We start from the raw sequence: 18,754 nt of genomic DNA, 5'->3' as shown, positions 1-18,754 counted from the left end.
ACATAGGACGAAATTATTAAAGTTTATTAGGTGTAATAATAGGGCGGATTCCGATACGAGTTTGAGTGAGAGGTCGCGATAGCGTTGGCTTGAATTATTCTGAGAACGAACGTGATTCCATCCTTGATTGTAGATTGATGTTTTTCGACACTGTGCTCTGTAGTTAAGGGCCATTTCAATATGGGGAAAAACACTCGAAACAACAGTTCGTCGAATCGTATTGTAAAAAACTATTTTTGTATTTCATAATTTTAAATAATATATGACGTGAATTATTGAACAAAAGTGGAGTGCCGTTGGAACTAAAATGACGAAATATACGGCCTATATAAATTTCAATAAAATAAAAGCCCCAGAATTTGACTAATGTCTAATGATAACTAGTACAGGCTAACTATTACAAACTTTTCGCTTAATTGACATAATGTAAAAGGGTTGAAATATTCTTTTAATAAATGAATATTTCGATGTTCTCGTTTATGCAGAAAAAGCTAGTGTATAGGAGCTCTTATTAGGATAAATCTAGGCTACGCTTACTAAATTCATTCAAATTACCCATGTTCATATCTCATATCACGCTCCCGTAATAAAATGTTTGTTGTTGTACCTGAGGCGTAAACGTTTTATGAATGGCGATCATTTATCTCACTTCACTCCTTTGGTACGACCTATTGTAAGCGGAAATTACGTATTTTGCGAGCGCTATAGAGCTTTGATAGACATCGTTACTTTCAGTTCCCTTAAGAAAGGGATCTGGCAGCTTTAGGGTTTGGTGTATTACGGAGATTATTTTTGTTGTCAGTTTTATTACCAACACCGACACATGGTCGGACGGCTTTATTGAAAAATCTTTTAAAGGTTGAATACAACCTCAAACTGATACGACGACACTTTTTACCAATTATTAAATTTAAATATTTAAATCATTAAATTTAAATATTTAACTTGTAACTACGTTAAGTTGCAAATCTTGGAAGCTAAATTAGGAGGACAACTTTATTTTGGGCATATTTTGTATGTCACACTTACCTACTTGCGTATTTTGTTTTCGTAATAATATAAGACCATAGAGTTGGTAATGATGAAGTAGGTGGCAATTTGAACTTTCAAAATAGACAAGATAAGTCCATCAAGTTTGAAGTCATTTTTCTAGAAAAACACTCTGGTTAAAGACGGTGATATTAAAAGTATTAATGTAAAAGATTTATATATTATTTAGGTGTATTTTAATCAACTATAACTATACCATTTATCGGCAGTAGGTATTCGATAGCCTATAGGTATATCTAGAATGTTGGCAAGTTCATATGTATCATTATTACGAATAGTCTGTCCTAATAACTAATTAACTTTTTTTACTAATGGTTCCTTGAATTCTGATTACAAGGTATGAAAACGATCTGCTTAACCCGTCAAAAGAATACGTTATGTAGAGTGAATAAATACTCAACAATATCACAAAAGAATTTCTTGTGACTTGTTGCCGGATAAAAAAATACTTAGTTGATTGGTTCTTTACTTTGAAAGGCATATTAAAATACAGACCTAAGTAAGGACTGTACTTTATGCCTTCTTAAGCACAAAAGGTTTAGAGAACATTAAGCGAAGTTAGGTAAGTTATTTAAACTTCAAACATTAACTACAAACTGTTTATCAGTTAAAAGTTATTTCCTCAAGGACTCCTAGTAGAATAATTAATCTAATAAAAGAGGCTTATTTAATTCTGCTATATGTATATTATTTAAGTACTAAACTGCCTCATTGTCAGATTTTTCAGATTTATTCAGTGTTACTGAGTAACAAACATCAAAATACACAAAAACAACTTTCACATTAAATAATATTAGTATGTTTACCTTTCTATAAATATTCACACTTCTATGATAATTGGAAAAAAAGCGTTTCCTCTTTTGATAGAGTCAATATATTTCAAACTAATTAGAAACTTTCTAATCGAAACTGTTTCGTTTTTCTAAGAAGTCGACTCAGTAAGTGACGGTAAACAGGAATTTACTGAAGATCAAGTGAGTTAGAAATTGCATAGCGCGGTGGCACTTAGCTTAAATGAGTTTTGTACACCAATCTCGTCTGTTTAATGCAGCGGTGTTACAAACTACAAAGTTTTATAATAAACCGCTACACGTTATAATGAACTACAAACTAACTCTTAAATAAAATGAGAAGAGTTAAACAGAACATACATAGAAAACGCTGAAGCAGACGCTTAGCTTTTATCCATGATATCCGTGATCATATACCTATGTACCAATGCAGGTTCTGCTAGGCTATTCTGTAACGGTATTTTTATAACTCTAATTTCTGATTCAACTCTATCTATCTCTGTTTAACACGATACTATAAAATGTGAAAGATAGAGAGAGTTAGAGAATAGCCGTGCTGGACTGTATTGGGTATACGCGCAATCGTACCGGAACTGAAAAGTTTTCTATACGAGACCGCGCTTACAGTTCATGCGCTATAGCATGGTGCGGGTGACAGTTCGTTTCACTCTTGAAAGTTTATCGCGATTAACGATAATAGTACGTATTATGATTGTCATAAGGCAACTGTCACCCGCACCGTACTACAGCGCACATAGTATAATTGATTCAAGCTGGAACATCATCCCAACGATTTCTAATCAAAAAATAGGTCTACATGCATATGGTAGAAAATGCTAAATATTTTCTGATCGTAAAAATTATATCCCAACGATTCCTAATCAAAAAATAGGTCTACATGCATATGGTAGAAAATGTCAATGTTTCTGATCGTAAAAAATATTATAGACAGTACCTAATTTGGCAATACTCACGATTTTTAATTCCTTCTTAATTTCTCGACTGATGTCGATGTGATTTCTCCGCACCCTCTTAACTGCGAGTAGTCTTCCTCGGTAGAAGGCAACTTCAGTGAAGATCGCCGAGTATCGGAAGTCGAGGTCCGGGTTGGAACTTAGAGACACTTGGCTGGAGCGCGCGCCGCCCGTGCTGCCGCCACTTTTCTCGTTATTCCCAATTGCATTGTTAGAGTTCGTGTTCACACCGGCGCTGCTATCTTGCTGAAAAAAATTAGCTCTGACCAACTTGTTTCATACAAAATCTGAAAATAACCTTATATGAAGTTCCCTAATGTTTAGGGAAACTCTAAATGATGGGGATGGTCTACGCCGTAGAGGCGTAGCTTAGTTTTTCGGGATTAATGCGTACAAATATAATTTAACAATTCATAAACTACTCGTATCGTATATATTACTTATGTCTAAAAATTATTTTTAGCCAACATTTTTCAATAGTTATGGAGATAAGTGCATTATATTTTTCAAGTCATGAAAAATACTATGCATTTATTTTCTTTTTTGCATGCATTTTGTTGGCATTAAAACTAAGCTAATACGACTAGGCTTTATTGCGTATCTGAAAACGTTATTTTATAAATTAAAGAATTTCATCGTTTTTAATCTTCCAAGAACCATGTAACCTTAAAGATAACATTTGTGATATTGTATATTTTTCATTACCTACTTATTTTCTTTAAAGTTTTCATCTATGGCGTCATTTCGTTCAATTATTGTATTAAATATTTTGTAGTACTTTATACAATAACATAAAAAAACAAAGGTTACATATTACTACAGTAGATACACTATAGGAAAAACGAATCATGCAAACAACATATAGAAGTTGTGTTTACCTACTCATTTTGTTGGTGCGCTGGTCCTCATCCGGCAGGTGCAGGTCTCGGAAGTCGATCTTCCACAGCAGCGAGTCCAGCTCTTGCTCGTATCGCCAGCCGCGGTACAGCGCTAGTGCGGCCAGAGCTAACAGAGCTAAGGTGCCTCCAGATGCGCCTAGAGCCCACGCTCCTACGTGACCTATTACAAGTGTTAAGAACATTTTTCATTTAGACGTAATCACATCACATTTTTACCCGTATTATAAAGGCATAAGTGTGTGTATGCTTGTTACTCCATCACGCCGCAAACATTGACCGCCGCCGCCACTTAAAATTCCGAAAAAAAAAAATCATGGTTCCAACGGGATTTGTGAAAAACATAATTTTACCCGAAGAGAATCGCGACCGTCCGCTCGTTAAATATTCTCTTACCGGTACACTAATAGTGTGTAGATTAAGGAGATTTTAACAGCTTCGTTTATAGTGGTTAGCTTATGCAGCTACGATTCTATATGAGGTTCTAGATCTTAATCCTAGTTGCTTTGCGAGCTAAGAAATATTGTAATTTTCTTTCTTCCGATAGTTGGTGGTGTTACACTTTTCAAATACATAGGTATACTTTAAAATTTAAATATGTGCCATGATTTAAAAAAACCCTACTACATTAATATACTTATATATACTAATATAAGTTATTAAGTCCGATGAAGTTACTAAGTATTTTAATAAACTTGGGTAAAGTTATAGTATAAACATTTTAGATTCTTCCTTCGCCAATTTGTTTAACTAAATCACTAACTAGCTCATCTCATCTATCTTTTAGTTCCGGAATAGTTATAGGATACTTTTAGTTTAAAAATATTGTTGAAGTTAATAAGTTAGAAATTAGAATGGGTTTTATATAATTTTGAACAACTCTGTACCTACGCTGAATGCTTGTAGTTTTTTTTCAATTCGTTACAAGTTAGCCGTTGTCTACAATCTCACCTAATGGTAAGTGATGATGCAATCTAACATGGAATCGGACTAACTTGTTAGAAGCAGAATGAAAATTCACACTTCTTTCGGTTTCTACACGACATCGTACCGGAACGCTAAATCGCTTGGCGGTACGTCTTTGTCGGTGGGGTGGTAACTAGCCACGGCCGAAGCATCCCACCAGCCAGACCTGGACCAATTAAGAAATTAATCGGCCTAGCCGGAGATCGAACTCAAAACCTCCGTCATGTAAATCCACCGCGCGTACCGCTACGCCACGGAGGCCGTCAAAAGGTGTAGGTTTATTATAGGAAACACATTTACGAAATCCAATGGTTGGTACAAAATGAAAATTAATTGAAAAAGATAATTATCCGTTGAGTTCATTTATTATAGTGTTCTCGTTGTCTCTAATTTATATCGTGCCAGGGGCTACATTTAAAGCATCTGGTGCAATATCTATGGTACTGCCGGAGCCAAAATTAGTAGCAGCCAGTTAATGGGTGGCAGCTCAGATAGAGGTAGGTACTTATTTATCTACTTTAATTATTGTCTGTTCCGGTGGGTCTTGCAGGTCAAACAAATAAAATCTCGTTGTGTTCAAATGTGTAAACAGCCTCTTTTCGGCTGTGTTACATAAAGGTCCTGATAGATTTGCATTACTTGTAACAGAACATCGAGTATTCGCTGTTTTTATATTTAAAGAACTGAACATAGAGCCGAATATTGTGACATTATATTATTATGATGGTGATGAATATATTAATCAAATATATTCATGATCATCATCATATTCAGCCTATTTGCATAGCCCACTGCAGGGACAGGGCTAAGATTCCCCTTATTAATTAAGTACATAAACAGCCAGCCTTCCGAACCGGTGGTACAATCTTTACAAACAGTCAACTGACGTGTCAAAAATGCTTGTAAACTGAGCCTACTTGAAATAAATGATTTTTGATTTTGATTTTGTTTCTGAAACAAAACTCCACGCGGACGATGCCGCGAGCGTCTGCTACACTATATCCTATCCGAATAGTCTCACGGAAACAGGAACTACGCGGGTGAACCCCGAGCCGTCGGCTAGTACAATATAATCAAATGAACAATTTAAAGAAATAAAAAAAAAATGTCGGCAAGATTTCCGAGTTTGTACGTTTATAACGTTTCATTTCAATTTGTAAGCAGAAGATTTAGACAGGGTCTCCAATGGGATTGTGTAAAGTGGATTTGAGGGCAAGTCAAAGTACTAAATGGAAAGAGGAAAGGACGAGCTTCAATCGAGCCTTCAGACCTTTGCGAGGGAAACGCTACATTATCGTCCGGGACGGGGAAACTAATAAAATCACGAGCTATTTCTTTTTTATATTCAAAGCATCTGTAAAATCTCTTTCGTTGAAAAGGTAAACGTTATCAAACTATGTCCAAAATACACGTGTATCTCCATAAGAAGTTGAAATAATATTTTGGATTTTTCCATTATTACTGATTTGTTTAAGAACGAAGTAATAAAAAAAAAAATAAAAAAAATTACGTATTGGAAATGTGAAACATATTTTCCCCTCATTTATTATATTTCAAGACCACATAATTAACAATCTAAGTACATTGCAAGTTGAAAATAATTCACATTTACGATTTTAGTACTGTTTAATGAGTTAATGAAGTTATCAGTTCAATATCGGTCGTGTACCTTATATCTTTATCAAGAAAACGGAACAAACACAATATTTTAAAGTGAACACTTTAAAAATGCTTGCAGAAAAAGTTTAGAAAGGTTTCAATAAATCTTTAGCTTATCGACAGTTTGCACAGGCTTTATGTCCAGAATGAAGTCTGTTTGATGAATTGATATATTATATTATTTACTGTGGAGAAATCTTCTATTGCGACAAATAAATCATTCTAATACCTACTGAACGATTTTTCAACGATTCATAACGGTACCGACGGCTTAAGGAGGCATAGGGTTGTAATAACACCCAATTTTCCAACTCCGAACTGAATTTTTTTATTGAGAAATTTCTGGAAGATAGAAAAGCTCAATAATCCATCGCCCGACATAGGATTTGAACCCCGGACCCCGTGAGCTGGCTACTGGACCGAGAATCCTATTTTTGTGTATGCAAAAAAATGTTTGACCCATGTATTGATTTATTAAGTCGAAAATTAAAGTCTTGGGTTCGATTCCCATATTTTTTTTCATAAATTGTCGTGATCACAGCTAGCAGAGATTAAGTTGGAGAGGATTAATTATTTTCAAAAATTAATCTTAACTACGATTTTTAAACACAATTTCGTACTATCCATATTTATACTCGTAAATGCGGAAGTGAGTTTGTTTGTTTGTTAGTGTTACGTTTTCATGAATAGATTACGGTTTTCACAGATGAATTATTATTAACAAATTATTCAGGCGTTGTTTCATCAGTTTTTTTTTTATAAATATGCCCTTACAAAACGTTACATTGGATATTTTCTTTGAAATAATAATAGGTGGCTACTAATATATTAGGTCATCATCATCAACCCATATCCGGTTTACTGATGAGCTTGAGTCTCCTTTCAGAATGAGAGGGGTTAGGCCAATAGTCCACCACGCTCGCCCAATGCAGATTGGCAGACTTCACACTCGCAGAGAATTAAGAAAATTTTCTGGTAAGCAGGTTTCCTCACGATGTTTTCCTTCACCGTTTGAGACACGTAATATTTATTTTCTTAAATAGCTCACAACTGAAAAGTTGGAGGTGCATGGCCCGCACCGGATTCGAACCCACACCCTCCGGAATTTTAGGCAGAGGTCATATCCACTGGGCTATCACATATACATATTAGGTACTTAGTATAAAAGTGAAAAGCTTAAATTATTTAGTCGTGTTTTGGCGTAGGGGGTAAAGTGCGAGCTCGGGCCGGCGCAGCGGGAGTCTCAGAGGCGTGCGGCCGATGGCTCGCTGCCCGGCATTGCTTGTCACTTACACTCCTTACGACGCTTTTACGACCCACCCCATGACCCCACACTCGCCAACCCCGTACTTAATTCCACCCGACCTCCAGCCAAGTATAAGTTTTTTACATCCGGCAAAATGTGCCCAACTAATGGACTAAATCGACTCGTTGCTTATTCTATTACGTATTTACGTACGCACTATACACTGGGACTAATATGCTTTTCGTCGTATCCGGAAAATACGTATTCGCTCAATTATTAACTAGTAGCGGACGCCCCGCGGTTTTACTCGCGTATTTCCCGTTTCTGTGGGAATATGGAGATAACCTACGACTATCTTAGTCGATGATAATGAAAACTAATTGGTGAAGGAATTTTTAATTCAAGTGTTGTAGTTTAGCCGTGAAAGCGTAACAAATAAAAACATTCGCAAATATAAGTATGAAATTTTGTTTCAAAATCGGTACTTAATGTATTTCTGCAGATGACATATCCACTCCAACGATGCCTGCCCCCATAGCCAAGTGGCACGTCGATTCTCTTTCTACGATCGCTAACGCTAATATGGGAAAGACATTTGCTATCGACAGGTCACGTGATCAAGATCTGTCATTCCCATACATTTTTTTAGTTTTCGAAGCGTTAGCGATCGTAGAAAGAGAATCGACGTGCCACTTGGCTAGGGGGCAGTACTACTCGTAACTACAGTGTAAACGGCAATATAGTTAAATGGATTTAATCCAAGATTGTAAGTGTACTTACCTTCTATTTAGGATTATATATTTTCTTCATCAAAATTCATGTATATCTAAATACAAATATATAAACTTAAATGGATACATAAAGGCAAATCTCGCTCGAGTATTTAGTCTCCCATTTCCCTGAAAGCCTTGCGCCTAAATCGCTCACATTTCCGAGGCTAATCGCTCACGAAATTGAAAATGAATTGTAAAGGATTTTTATACTTACTGACACATTTCTCTCCCCGAAACCCGCACGGAGGCTCTGACAGAGGCACCCGGCCGCCCGGCCACTTCATCTCTCGAATGAACCGTATCTCCTGTTTAAATAACATTAAGAATAATTAAAACTGGGCAACGATGAAGAAAAACATTTCAAACATTACTTGCTCTGAAAGTAATATCTTACCCGCAAGCTTTGTTTGGAATTCCACTTTGCTTTTATTGTACGAAAGAATGTCTACTTATTTAAAGAAGAAAAACTTTTCTACGGTATTAGCCTTGTAATATATAATATGACATAGCAAACGTCGTAGTAATAGCAATTTGATAGTTTTTTATTATTCATGAGTCGTTCTACTTTGAATTCGTTTGCATACAAAGTCGATGTAAATTGCTTGAGTAAAAATGCTCTTATGATTTTGTGATCGCTGAACAAACATTTGGAACACGTCGAAAACCCGTGACTGTGTGATTTTGTTATTAAGGTCACTTTGACCATAACATCCATACAAACATACATACATTGTAGGAGTTTAATTCACAGGTATTAAATACCAATAAGTAGGTTAATTTTTATGCAGATCTGATAACAAAATATAATTTGGCGTTACAAAATCAAACATTATCGAAGACAGGGAGGGTTTTGGATATTAGAGAGCTAAGCCACACCAAGAGCCGTGATATGACCTCTGCCTCCGATTCCGGAGGGCTTAGGTTCGAAACCGGTCTTGCATCTCCAACTTTTCAGTTGTGTGCAGTTTAAGAAATTAAATATCACGTGTCTTAAACGGAGCAAAACATCGTAAGGAAACCTGCATACCAGAGAATTTTCTTAATTCTTTATTCTTTATTTCTTATTTCTTAATTCTCATACCGAGATGAGACTCGAGCTCAGCAGTGATCCGAATATGGGTTGATAATGATGATGATGACAAATGAAGCCACACTGGAGCATAGTGATGGGTAAAAGCTCTATTTTTATATTTATATAGCATAAGGAAAAAAAAGCCTAGTCCTGCAGCGGGCCGTTATAGTCAATTTAAAATAAGAACACCTATAAAAAACTACCGACTTTAAAATGAATGTCGCTCGTTGCAGGTCTTAAATGACGTTGATATTAGATATGAACGTGACGTCTTTAAAGAGGTCCACGAGTTAACGTTATTTCCGTCTTACAAGAACGTATTCCGTTCACGTATTCGACATACGTTTTCTTTAAAACAGTTTAACTGTTGTAGAAGTTTATGAGTAGATCATTATCAGGACAGCGTAATTTAACTTAAATTCACATCTGCATTCTCGCATTCACAACTGAACATCGATGAATGTGGGAGTATGGGATGGTTTTCACAATAGGCAATTCGCGTTTCTCCACGTAATCAACAGCATGCATTATAGGTGGAATCTCTCAGACCACTATTTAGGGGCTCCCCCTCCAGTCACATTCCACCGGTTAAATTGAGCTGCGTTGTTTACCGGAGTCCACATTCCTGTAGGTATCCAAACTTGTTCTCAATTAAAAAGCTCAATTCATTTAGATAGGTTAGATTGTATTCGTGATGTTGGTTATGTGTACAGAAGCGAATAACATAATAGGTACAACTAAAATTTTCGAAAATAGTAATAAAAGCCTGAATAGCTGACATGTATGTCAGCCTATGCTTTACTAACGCAAGTACGACTATAATATGTCAGCCTATGCTATACTAACGCAAGTCAACTATGGAGTTTGGACCAATCATGAAGTCGGCTGCAGTCCTAGATTAGCCTATAAGCTGTATAAGCTATTGCTTAAGGCATCCCGTCTCGGGGGGCGGCAAAGCCAACAAAAAACCAAAAACGAGTAGACGAAAGTTAAATAAATTTTATAACACGTGCGTTTTAAATTATTAACATTTTTTTAAAGGTTTATTTGTAGTTTCACTTAAGGATAGTGTGTAAGGCACAGAGGTGAAGATTGCTCAGGGCATCAAGTTACTTTAATTCGGCACTGGTCAGATGAACTGCAGAGTCGTCACTGGGGAGCGCGCTCTAGAGAATCTGTGTTCATCATGGTATATTTTGTAACAAATCTTCACTTGAATAGCCCTGCACAACCTGATCTATGTGGAGAGACCTAGGTATATCGGTACATGTGAGTTGACACACCGCTAGTAGATTTTATTACGGGGAGCCAGTAGGCAGCGAAGCGACTAGTGAGTTCTCTTTCCCTCTATACTCTATAACGTTGGCTAAATGGGCCATCAGTTTTGCTCACAGGCAGAGGCAGAGAGACAGGCCGCTACAGTGACTTTGGAAACCTCTCAACCGTCCCCGTTATAAAATGAGGTATGTCTGACTGTCACAGGCTCTTAGTTTATAAGGGAATGGTAATTTGTGTTAGGTACCGACCGGCGCGGTCTTGTGCAGAACTGCGAGAGGATAGAGACCCGCGGGGCGCGTTGCGTCGACGGCTAAAAGCGTGTAATTCCCTTCGGCGTCGCCATTTTCGTCCATATGTATCCAGTACCTGTTAGCAAACGAAAACATACATTATTTTCAGAAACATGGTAAAAACGACAAAGTAACATTTGTAATTCACTTCACTATTGTACGATTTTTTAATTTACAATTAACGATTTAAGCAGGTGGTTCAAGTGATCGTAAGCGAAAACCATCGCTTATAAACAGAAACTTTGCGGGGTTTACAAGGAACACGTTACAAAATGTTACCCAGTGCTCATCAACCTGAGGCATAGATGTTAAACCTCATGAGCTGGTAGTAGTAAAGGAATTAGCAGTGTAAAAGAAAGTATATTTGTGTGTCATGTGTGTTGACTCTAAAATATTTAAAAGTCGTGATAACATCTGCCTTCGATTCGGAGGGCGTAGGATCGAATCCAGTCAGGGGCATGCTTAATTTTTTCGGTCATGTGCATTTAAAAAAAAATATTATAAGGTCTCAAACGGTGAAGGATAAACATCGTGAAGAAACTTGAGAATTTTCTTAATTCTCTAGGTGTGCGAAGTCTGCCAGTCCGCATTGGGTCTAAGGTCTAAGGCCTAACCCCTTTCTTTCAGAGAATAGACTCGTGCTCAACAGTGAGCTGAATAATCCAGACAGCGTAGAATTGAAATTAATTATTGTACGAATAAGGCGCTAAGCATAAATATATTAGTAGATTTTTAGAGTACTTTAGTTAAAGATAGGTATTTACCCTTAACGGGCATTGGGCACCTCTTATAATAAATAGGAGATCAATGTTAACGAGTTATCAGGCGCTGACAATTTATGCAATCTATCATCAAAACTTTTTATTGATTTTCAATTACGAGCTTTTAAAGTAGGCACCAATCAACGGTCAGAGATCCACTGAAGCTTTCGGTAGATTAAAATTTAATCTCATAAAGTAAACTTAATTTAAGCTAAAAGCTCGAGGATCCAATAACAACGAGTACCTAAAAGATGACATTCTTAAACTAATCAAAAAGAGTTCTTCAAATTCCGTTAGAGTTGATAATGAAAATTATTGGAAAATCTTAATCAAGAATATTTGATTAGGTAGCAGCCACCTCCTACGAGTGCTATGCCTACGTTCTACGCAATTTACTTAACATTTTCCTAAATTTTATTAGTTTAACATTTAAAAAAAGAATTGTTATCAACCCATATTCGCCTCACTGCTGAGCTCGAGTCTCCTCTCAGAATGAGAAAGGTTAGGCCGATAGTCCACCATGCTGACCCAATGCGGATTGGCACACACGCAGAGAATTGATAAAATTCTCTGGTATGCAGGATTCCTCACGATGTTTTTCCTTCACCGTTTGAGACACATGATATTTCATTTCTTAAAATGCACACAACTGAAAGTTGGAGGTGTATGCCCCGGACCGGATTCGACCCCACTCCCTCCGGGTTCGGAGGCAGAGGTCATATTCACTGGGCTATCACGGCAATGATATTTAAAAAATAGATATGTTATAGGTTTACATAGGAATGCATGCAAAAAGGATTGATAAAAGTATTCCGGACGGGCTGCTTGTATCGTATCGCTTCACTTTTGACATATAATAACGGATCTTGTACAAAATACTGCTAACATTGGGTTTACACGGCAAACCAGCCCAGTTTGGAAACATTTTGAGAATCTCCAGACTCGAAGTTAATTATTTACAATTAGTTCATATTCATTATCAGACTAACGCGCCTCTGTTGTAAATTAATATTTCCGGCTGATAAACATGATACCAATAAAGTAAAGTAGGTCATTAACTGGCAACTCTTCAATATTCATAAAACACACAGTGCCTCTGTATAGTTTCTATCCAGGTATTAGAGTCCGACCGAAACTGGTTTTCTGGCCGTAACCGACCGAAACCTACCTATATATAGGTTTCGGTCGGTTACAGCCAGAACGGTCGAACGGCCGGTCGGTTATACATAAACCTATAATATACATGTTACAGAATAGAACTACATGTATCTAACCTAGAACCTCTTTATTTGAAACCACATATGAACACTAACTAATACAGTTATTATTATTATTTTAGTTAACCCTTGACTACAATCTCATCTGACGGGTGACGGACGGTAGGCACAATACATAGTATAATATATACCTAATCTACCAATTACTGATAGGCCGATGACGAGAAGCAATCATCCCGATACAGCGAGTTAGCTGATTGCGACTAATCAGCCAATATGTAGATGTAATTTCGCGCATGGTAATTTATCAATGTCAGTTTGGGGCCTAATTTCCGATGATTTGTTATTATTTATCCTTCCATATTATTTGTTTCTCCTGCTTAGCTCGCCCGTTAAGATAAATATTGTGAATCGATTTCACGCAGGATGACCGTGTTCTAATAATCCTCCGGGAACAATAATAACTCTTTTTCTGGAAAGGTAATCGGTAAAAAAGGTAATGGAAAGGTTCATGCTCATCACAATTACAATGTGTATGAAAATATCTTAGCCGACAGCCCAGTATAGAGACCAACATATGCAAGTTAAGAAGTTATAATTCAGAGTTCAGAGGATAAGAATGTTCTAGATTATATTTATTAGTACTCCACTCTCTTTTTACTCATTACCTTTAGTATATTAGAAAGATCTAGATCGTTAATTTTGTTAAATTTAGAAAATTAACGATCATTTACAGATTACTTACAGATTGATATTATATAGTAGATGTCTTTCTCTTCTGTTCATCTAAAATTCTAGTCTAATCATGTCAGTTTAAATATTTTGTGCCAATTTTTTACGAGACAATACTGAGTAATAGCTAGTTTAGTAGTTAGCCATAAAACAGTTTAGTGGTTTGGTTGATTTGTGGTTCCGTCAAGGTGTACGCTTTCGGAATACTAATTTTTGTGTTACTACGAGTAAGTGTTACGTAAGCAAGACACCTGTCTACAACAATGCGTTATGAAATGGCATGCGAAGTACCTACAGAGTATTTTTGAAACCGGTTTTTTTGGTTCTAAGCTTACCCACCAATATTAATTGATTATGAAACACGGCTAAAACTCACGTGATATTACGTCGGAGTATGCCCGACTAGTTTCGAACCCATACGGGGCCCTTAGTCATGAGCTGGTTCTTGCATCGCGGCACGATCCAAACTGCGAAGCGGCTGCGCGACGCGCTGCTGCACGCATTGCGCGCGCGGAGAGGGGTTGAGTGGTGGGGAGTGAAGGTTCCGTTACACTCTCCGACGGTTCATTAATGTCATCTTCATTAGACTCGTCTTCTTGTAAGCAAACCGAACTAATGCTATCTTGTTCCAAGTTTGTTGTATGTGACAATGAAAGAAATAGCGGTTTCCACGCTGTGGGCAGCAACCATCCATGATCCCGATTAAAATTCGGGTGACGACTAATTTCTATCGCTTCACGTATCTTACGAGGTACTAGAAACTTTTCCCTTGACAATACAGAAGCCTTATCAAAACGGATATAATGAGTCGTCCCCGAAGCTAGAACATGCTCGGCTATTGCTGAACCGTCCGTGTCCACATTCTTCATGCTCCGTATGTGTTCTTTTACCCTTGTGGTGATGTTACGGCGAGTCTCACCGATGTATGATCTACCACAGTCACACGGAATCTTGTACACCCCGGGCACGTTCAGCGGATCCCTATCCTTAGGCGATCGCAGTATACTCTTCACCAGTGCAGGTGGACGAAACCGCGTCACTATGTCAAATCTCCGTTGGAGGTAGTGGCTGATTTTGTCCGTCACGCCCTTCACATATGTTAAGTACACTGGTGACCGGTTCACACAGTACGGTTTCCGCCTAGTTGTTGTTTGTGCCCATCTGGAACTCTGACGCCAACTATAGCCATTGTTCTCCAGCGCCTGTCTCACCACTCTTAGTTCGCACTCAATATAGGGTGGGTCACAAAGACTTAGGGCTCGATTTATGAGGCTTCTTGGTACCGACGATATCTGCGACGGATGGTGGTGCGAACTCGCATGGAGATATCTGTTGGTGTGAGTCGGTTTTCGGTACACCGTTGTATGTAATTCACCACCAGACCCCCGGATCACCATCACGTCTAAAAATGGCAGACCGCCCTCTTTTTCTTCCTCTTTCGTAAAATGAACCTTCTCATGTAGACTGTTGAGACACTGGAATATTATGGCCAAATCATCCCTGTTTACAATGGCAAACACATCATCTACATAACGCAGCCAAAAACGCGGTCTATACGTCATTTTATCGACCAACTCGCGTTCCACCCACTCCATAAATATATTGGCCACTACAGGTGCAATCGGCGAACCCATGGCAACACCGTCTATTTGGCTATAATAGTCACCTCGCCACATAAAATAACCACTTTTAAGACAAAACTCACTCAAATCCAAGTAAGCCGATGGTAGTTTTGAATCCGTTATGAAACCCTTAATTAATGAAATTACTTCTTCCACAGGAACATTCGTAAACAAGGACTCCACATCAAAACTCACCATAATCTCTGAGTCACTAATAATTTCATTTTTAATTATATGAACGAAGTGTTTCGAGTCTTTAACAAAACTACTGGTATTGCCTGTAAACGGTTTGAGTAACGTCGCGAGATGTTTTGATGCCATGTATGTGGGTGAATCAATCTGACTGACAATAGGTCTCAAAGGCCAGTCTGGCTTGTGAATTTTGGGTAAACCATAGATTTTAGGTGAAGTGGGGTTGCAGGGCCGTAACTTTGTAAGCAAATTTTTATCATTAATGGACTGCAAAAGTTTAATAATTTTATTTGTATTCCGGGTTGTGGGATTATGGTTTAATTTTTTATATGTAGTGGTATCCGATAACAAATGGTTAATCTTATTTTCATAAGCATCCGTATCCACAATCACGGTGGCATTACCTTTGTCTGCAGGCAGTATCAAAATATCCTCATTATTACGAATTTCCATTAACGCCGCTCTGTCACTCCTGCTCATATTCGACGGCGGTAACTTTGCTCGACGTAAAAACGTAGCGATGTCCTGTCGTAAGCATTCTGCATCACGCGTTGGAATTTTATTACGAAATATTGCGTCTTCAATACTACACACAATTGATTCCATAGGTATGTTTCTAGGTGTTAGAGCAAAATTCAACCCTTTGCCCAAGGCATTAAGACCGTTTTCGTTTAACGTTACCGAAGATAGATTAATCACTGCTGCGTCACGTGAGTTTTAGCCGTGTTTCATAATCAATTAATATGAATAACACTCACGATAGTTTAAATTCTAAAATTACCCACCAATATTAAGAACTAGTGGAAATATAAGTACTGAAGAGTTCCTTACAATCATGCAAGGTATCTTAAGTTTATCTGCCATGCTCGATTATATCCAGATATGCCCTCCTTGGCTCTTCCCTATTTTTCATTCATTCCTTGAGTACAGGAACAAATTATTTATTCATCACTAAACTTTGTGTAAGTATATGATTGTCATTTGCTATTGACGGCGCCGAAGTCTGGAAGATGTCTTGGTAGGAAAACGCCCCCCCCCCCACTTTCGCTACGTTCATTATTTGTCCGACTCGCCATGATTGTCATGCCGCATCCACACAATGCACCTCGCGCTGCCGCGATGTTTCTACTCGCGCAAGTAATCACGACGCTCTACTAGTCCTTTGACTTGAGCTCGCGCCGACATAATCGGGAGCAGTGGACAGGATAAGTGGCATTACATGCGGCCCCACAACTTTCTGCTTACTTCCCTAGCTACTTCCCTCGCCACTCGTCAGTGTGAGGTGGAAGGGTATCACACACAAAACTTGATGATCCTATCATGTAAATATTTTGTTCCCAAGGACTATCTAGTCCGCCGCGGATTATACAGGATGCTCATTCACCTAAGACGTAGAATAACTATTGTAAAGTATGTAATTCCATTTGAAATGAACTCACCCCATGACACTGCGATATGTAGTGTTGCGCATACGTATTGCAATGGCGCGTCCGTCCCGAGGATTCTCGCCTGTGTGAAGAACATCGGCCAACGCACGCGCGTACACCCACACTGCGTCGTGAAGCCATGCTGCCTCCACTGGGATCTAGGGATATAATTTTTATATAAACAATCTTTTTTAACAACACTTCGCAGAGCTTGGAGTGGCCCTGTATCATAATAGAGAGGCCCAAATAAAGGGTAAAATAAATATGACAGCGACTTAACATAAGTAGCATATTTTTAATTTCATTTTTGGGCGCACGGTTAAAACCCAGGAAAAAAAGCTGCTTTTTTTAATTTTCTTATTTCTGAAGTGAAATTCTATAGGCATGTTTTTTTTTCAGGAAGCACCAAATTCAATGAGAGATTGTAGATTACAGTGTACTAATTTTTACAACCGAATCTAAGACTCGATAGCTAACACATTTTTCACTCCAGCTAATAAATCATTTTCAGATGTTAAATCCGCATTCACATACAATCATTATGATGTATAAAATATTTTAAAATCACGGAATAAATATTTCTAGGACCATTATCTGAGATTATCTAGCTTCTGGAATTTAAAGAATTTCTCATTATTTTTCACAGAAAACAAACACAGTATTAGACCTTAATCGTAAGCATCCACTCGGCACGAATCGTAAACCCAGTTCTAAAAAAGAATTTGCAAATTACCCTAATAACCGTTAAATGTAGGCATCTGGGGCAACAGTCAACGTTATCTGTTTTCCGGTTAACGCGTTGATAAGAACACCAAAATTCGATAGAAAGTTTTTTACAGAAAAATTCAAAAGTTTTACGAATAAAAAAGGGTAAAATAAACATGAGTAAACAATAATGTAAAGTAAGGATGATGTACTTATTTCTTTTTTGTGTTTGTAAAGTTTTTTGTGCAAAGTATTCTTTTTTAGGATAAAAGTAAGGTGTGGTGTAATTATTTCTTTTTTGTGTTAGTAAAGATTTTTGTCCAAATTATTCTTTTTTAAGATATAAGGTAGGTAACTAGAAAAAACTTACTTAGAAGAAAAGATATTATTCAAATTCTAAAAAGTATCAATAACTTGAGTTAGAAATCAATATATTTTATTCAACTTGGTAGATACTGAATCTAGGACCTTTTGTATTTTACTCCTACTCCGGAACCACTGAGTTACAGAGTTAATTTGCTTAAATTTAAGCTGGTGGTGGGTGCTTATTCACTGACAACAGTTTTAAAAATAAATTTCATCCACGTTTCAACCGTACGATGAAACGTGTCACAAAATTCACAATTTACGTAAAGAAAGATAAACATAAACCGACCCACCCGCGGATTCTCATAAATATCCATTAAAATAGCCTTGTCGATGGACATTTGGTCGTACATGGATCTCAGTCCACAAGGTTTTATTTTATTTGCTTTATTGCTGAAATTTAGGTAGAAGGATTTATCTTTTATATGTACGCGTAAATGCGAGTTAAAATGGTTTTATTTAGTAAATGTCCGTAATGCAATTCTAAGTGTATGTAAGTACTAAATATTTAGAACTTATTTTACCACCATACTGACTGATATAGCTTATTCACAAGTTTTGTCTCGGTCATCTATACTAATATTATATAATGATTTATTTACTTTGCTATCATCCGCGAAAAGTCGACGAACCCATGCGACAACGTCACCCAGGTCCGACAAAATACTCTCTACGTACGTTTCACCCCGAAACCGGAGCATCCTCAGGAGATGTTGACTCTACAACGTGCAATTGCA

The 18,754-nt window shown here is 37.4% G+C and overlaps 1 protein-coding gene across 1 annotated transcript in view; it reads right to left on the bottom strand.

Annotated features, from left to right (window-relative positions):
* Nucleotides 1-18,754, bottom strand: part of LOC112053872 (guanylate cyclase 32E) — an 80,284-nt gene that overhangs the window by 19,155 nt on the left and 42,375 nt on the right. Inside the window, exons 9-13 of the mRNA XM_052881783.1 lie at nt 16,959-17,104; nt 10,954-11,071; nt 8,570-8,660; nt 3,698-3,874; nt 2,816-3,057 (exon numbers count right to left, since the gene is read on the bottom strand). Of these exons, the coding sequence (XP_052737743.1) occupies nt 2,816-3,057; nt 3,698-3,874; nt 8,570-8,660; nt 10,954-11,071; nt 16,959-17,104 (774 nt within the window). The remainder of the gene's footprint in view (nt 1-2,815; nt 3,058-3,697; nt 3,875-8,569; nt 8,661-10,953; nt 11,072-16,958; nt 17,105-18,754) is intronic.

The sequence above is a fragment of the Bicyclus anynana genome, chromosome 5 (assembly GCF_947172395.1).
Source record: "Bicyclus anynana chromosome 5, ilBicAnyn1.1, whole genome shotgun sequence".
Classification (NCBI taxonomy): Eukaryota; Metazoa; Arthropoda; class Insecta; order Lepidoptera; family Nymphalidae; genus Bicyclus; species Bicyclus anynana.
The sequence above is the reverse complement of the archived record's forward strand: the minus strand, read 5'-3'. Positions and strand labels throughout refer to the sequence as shown.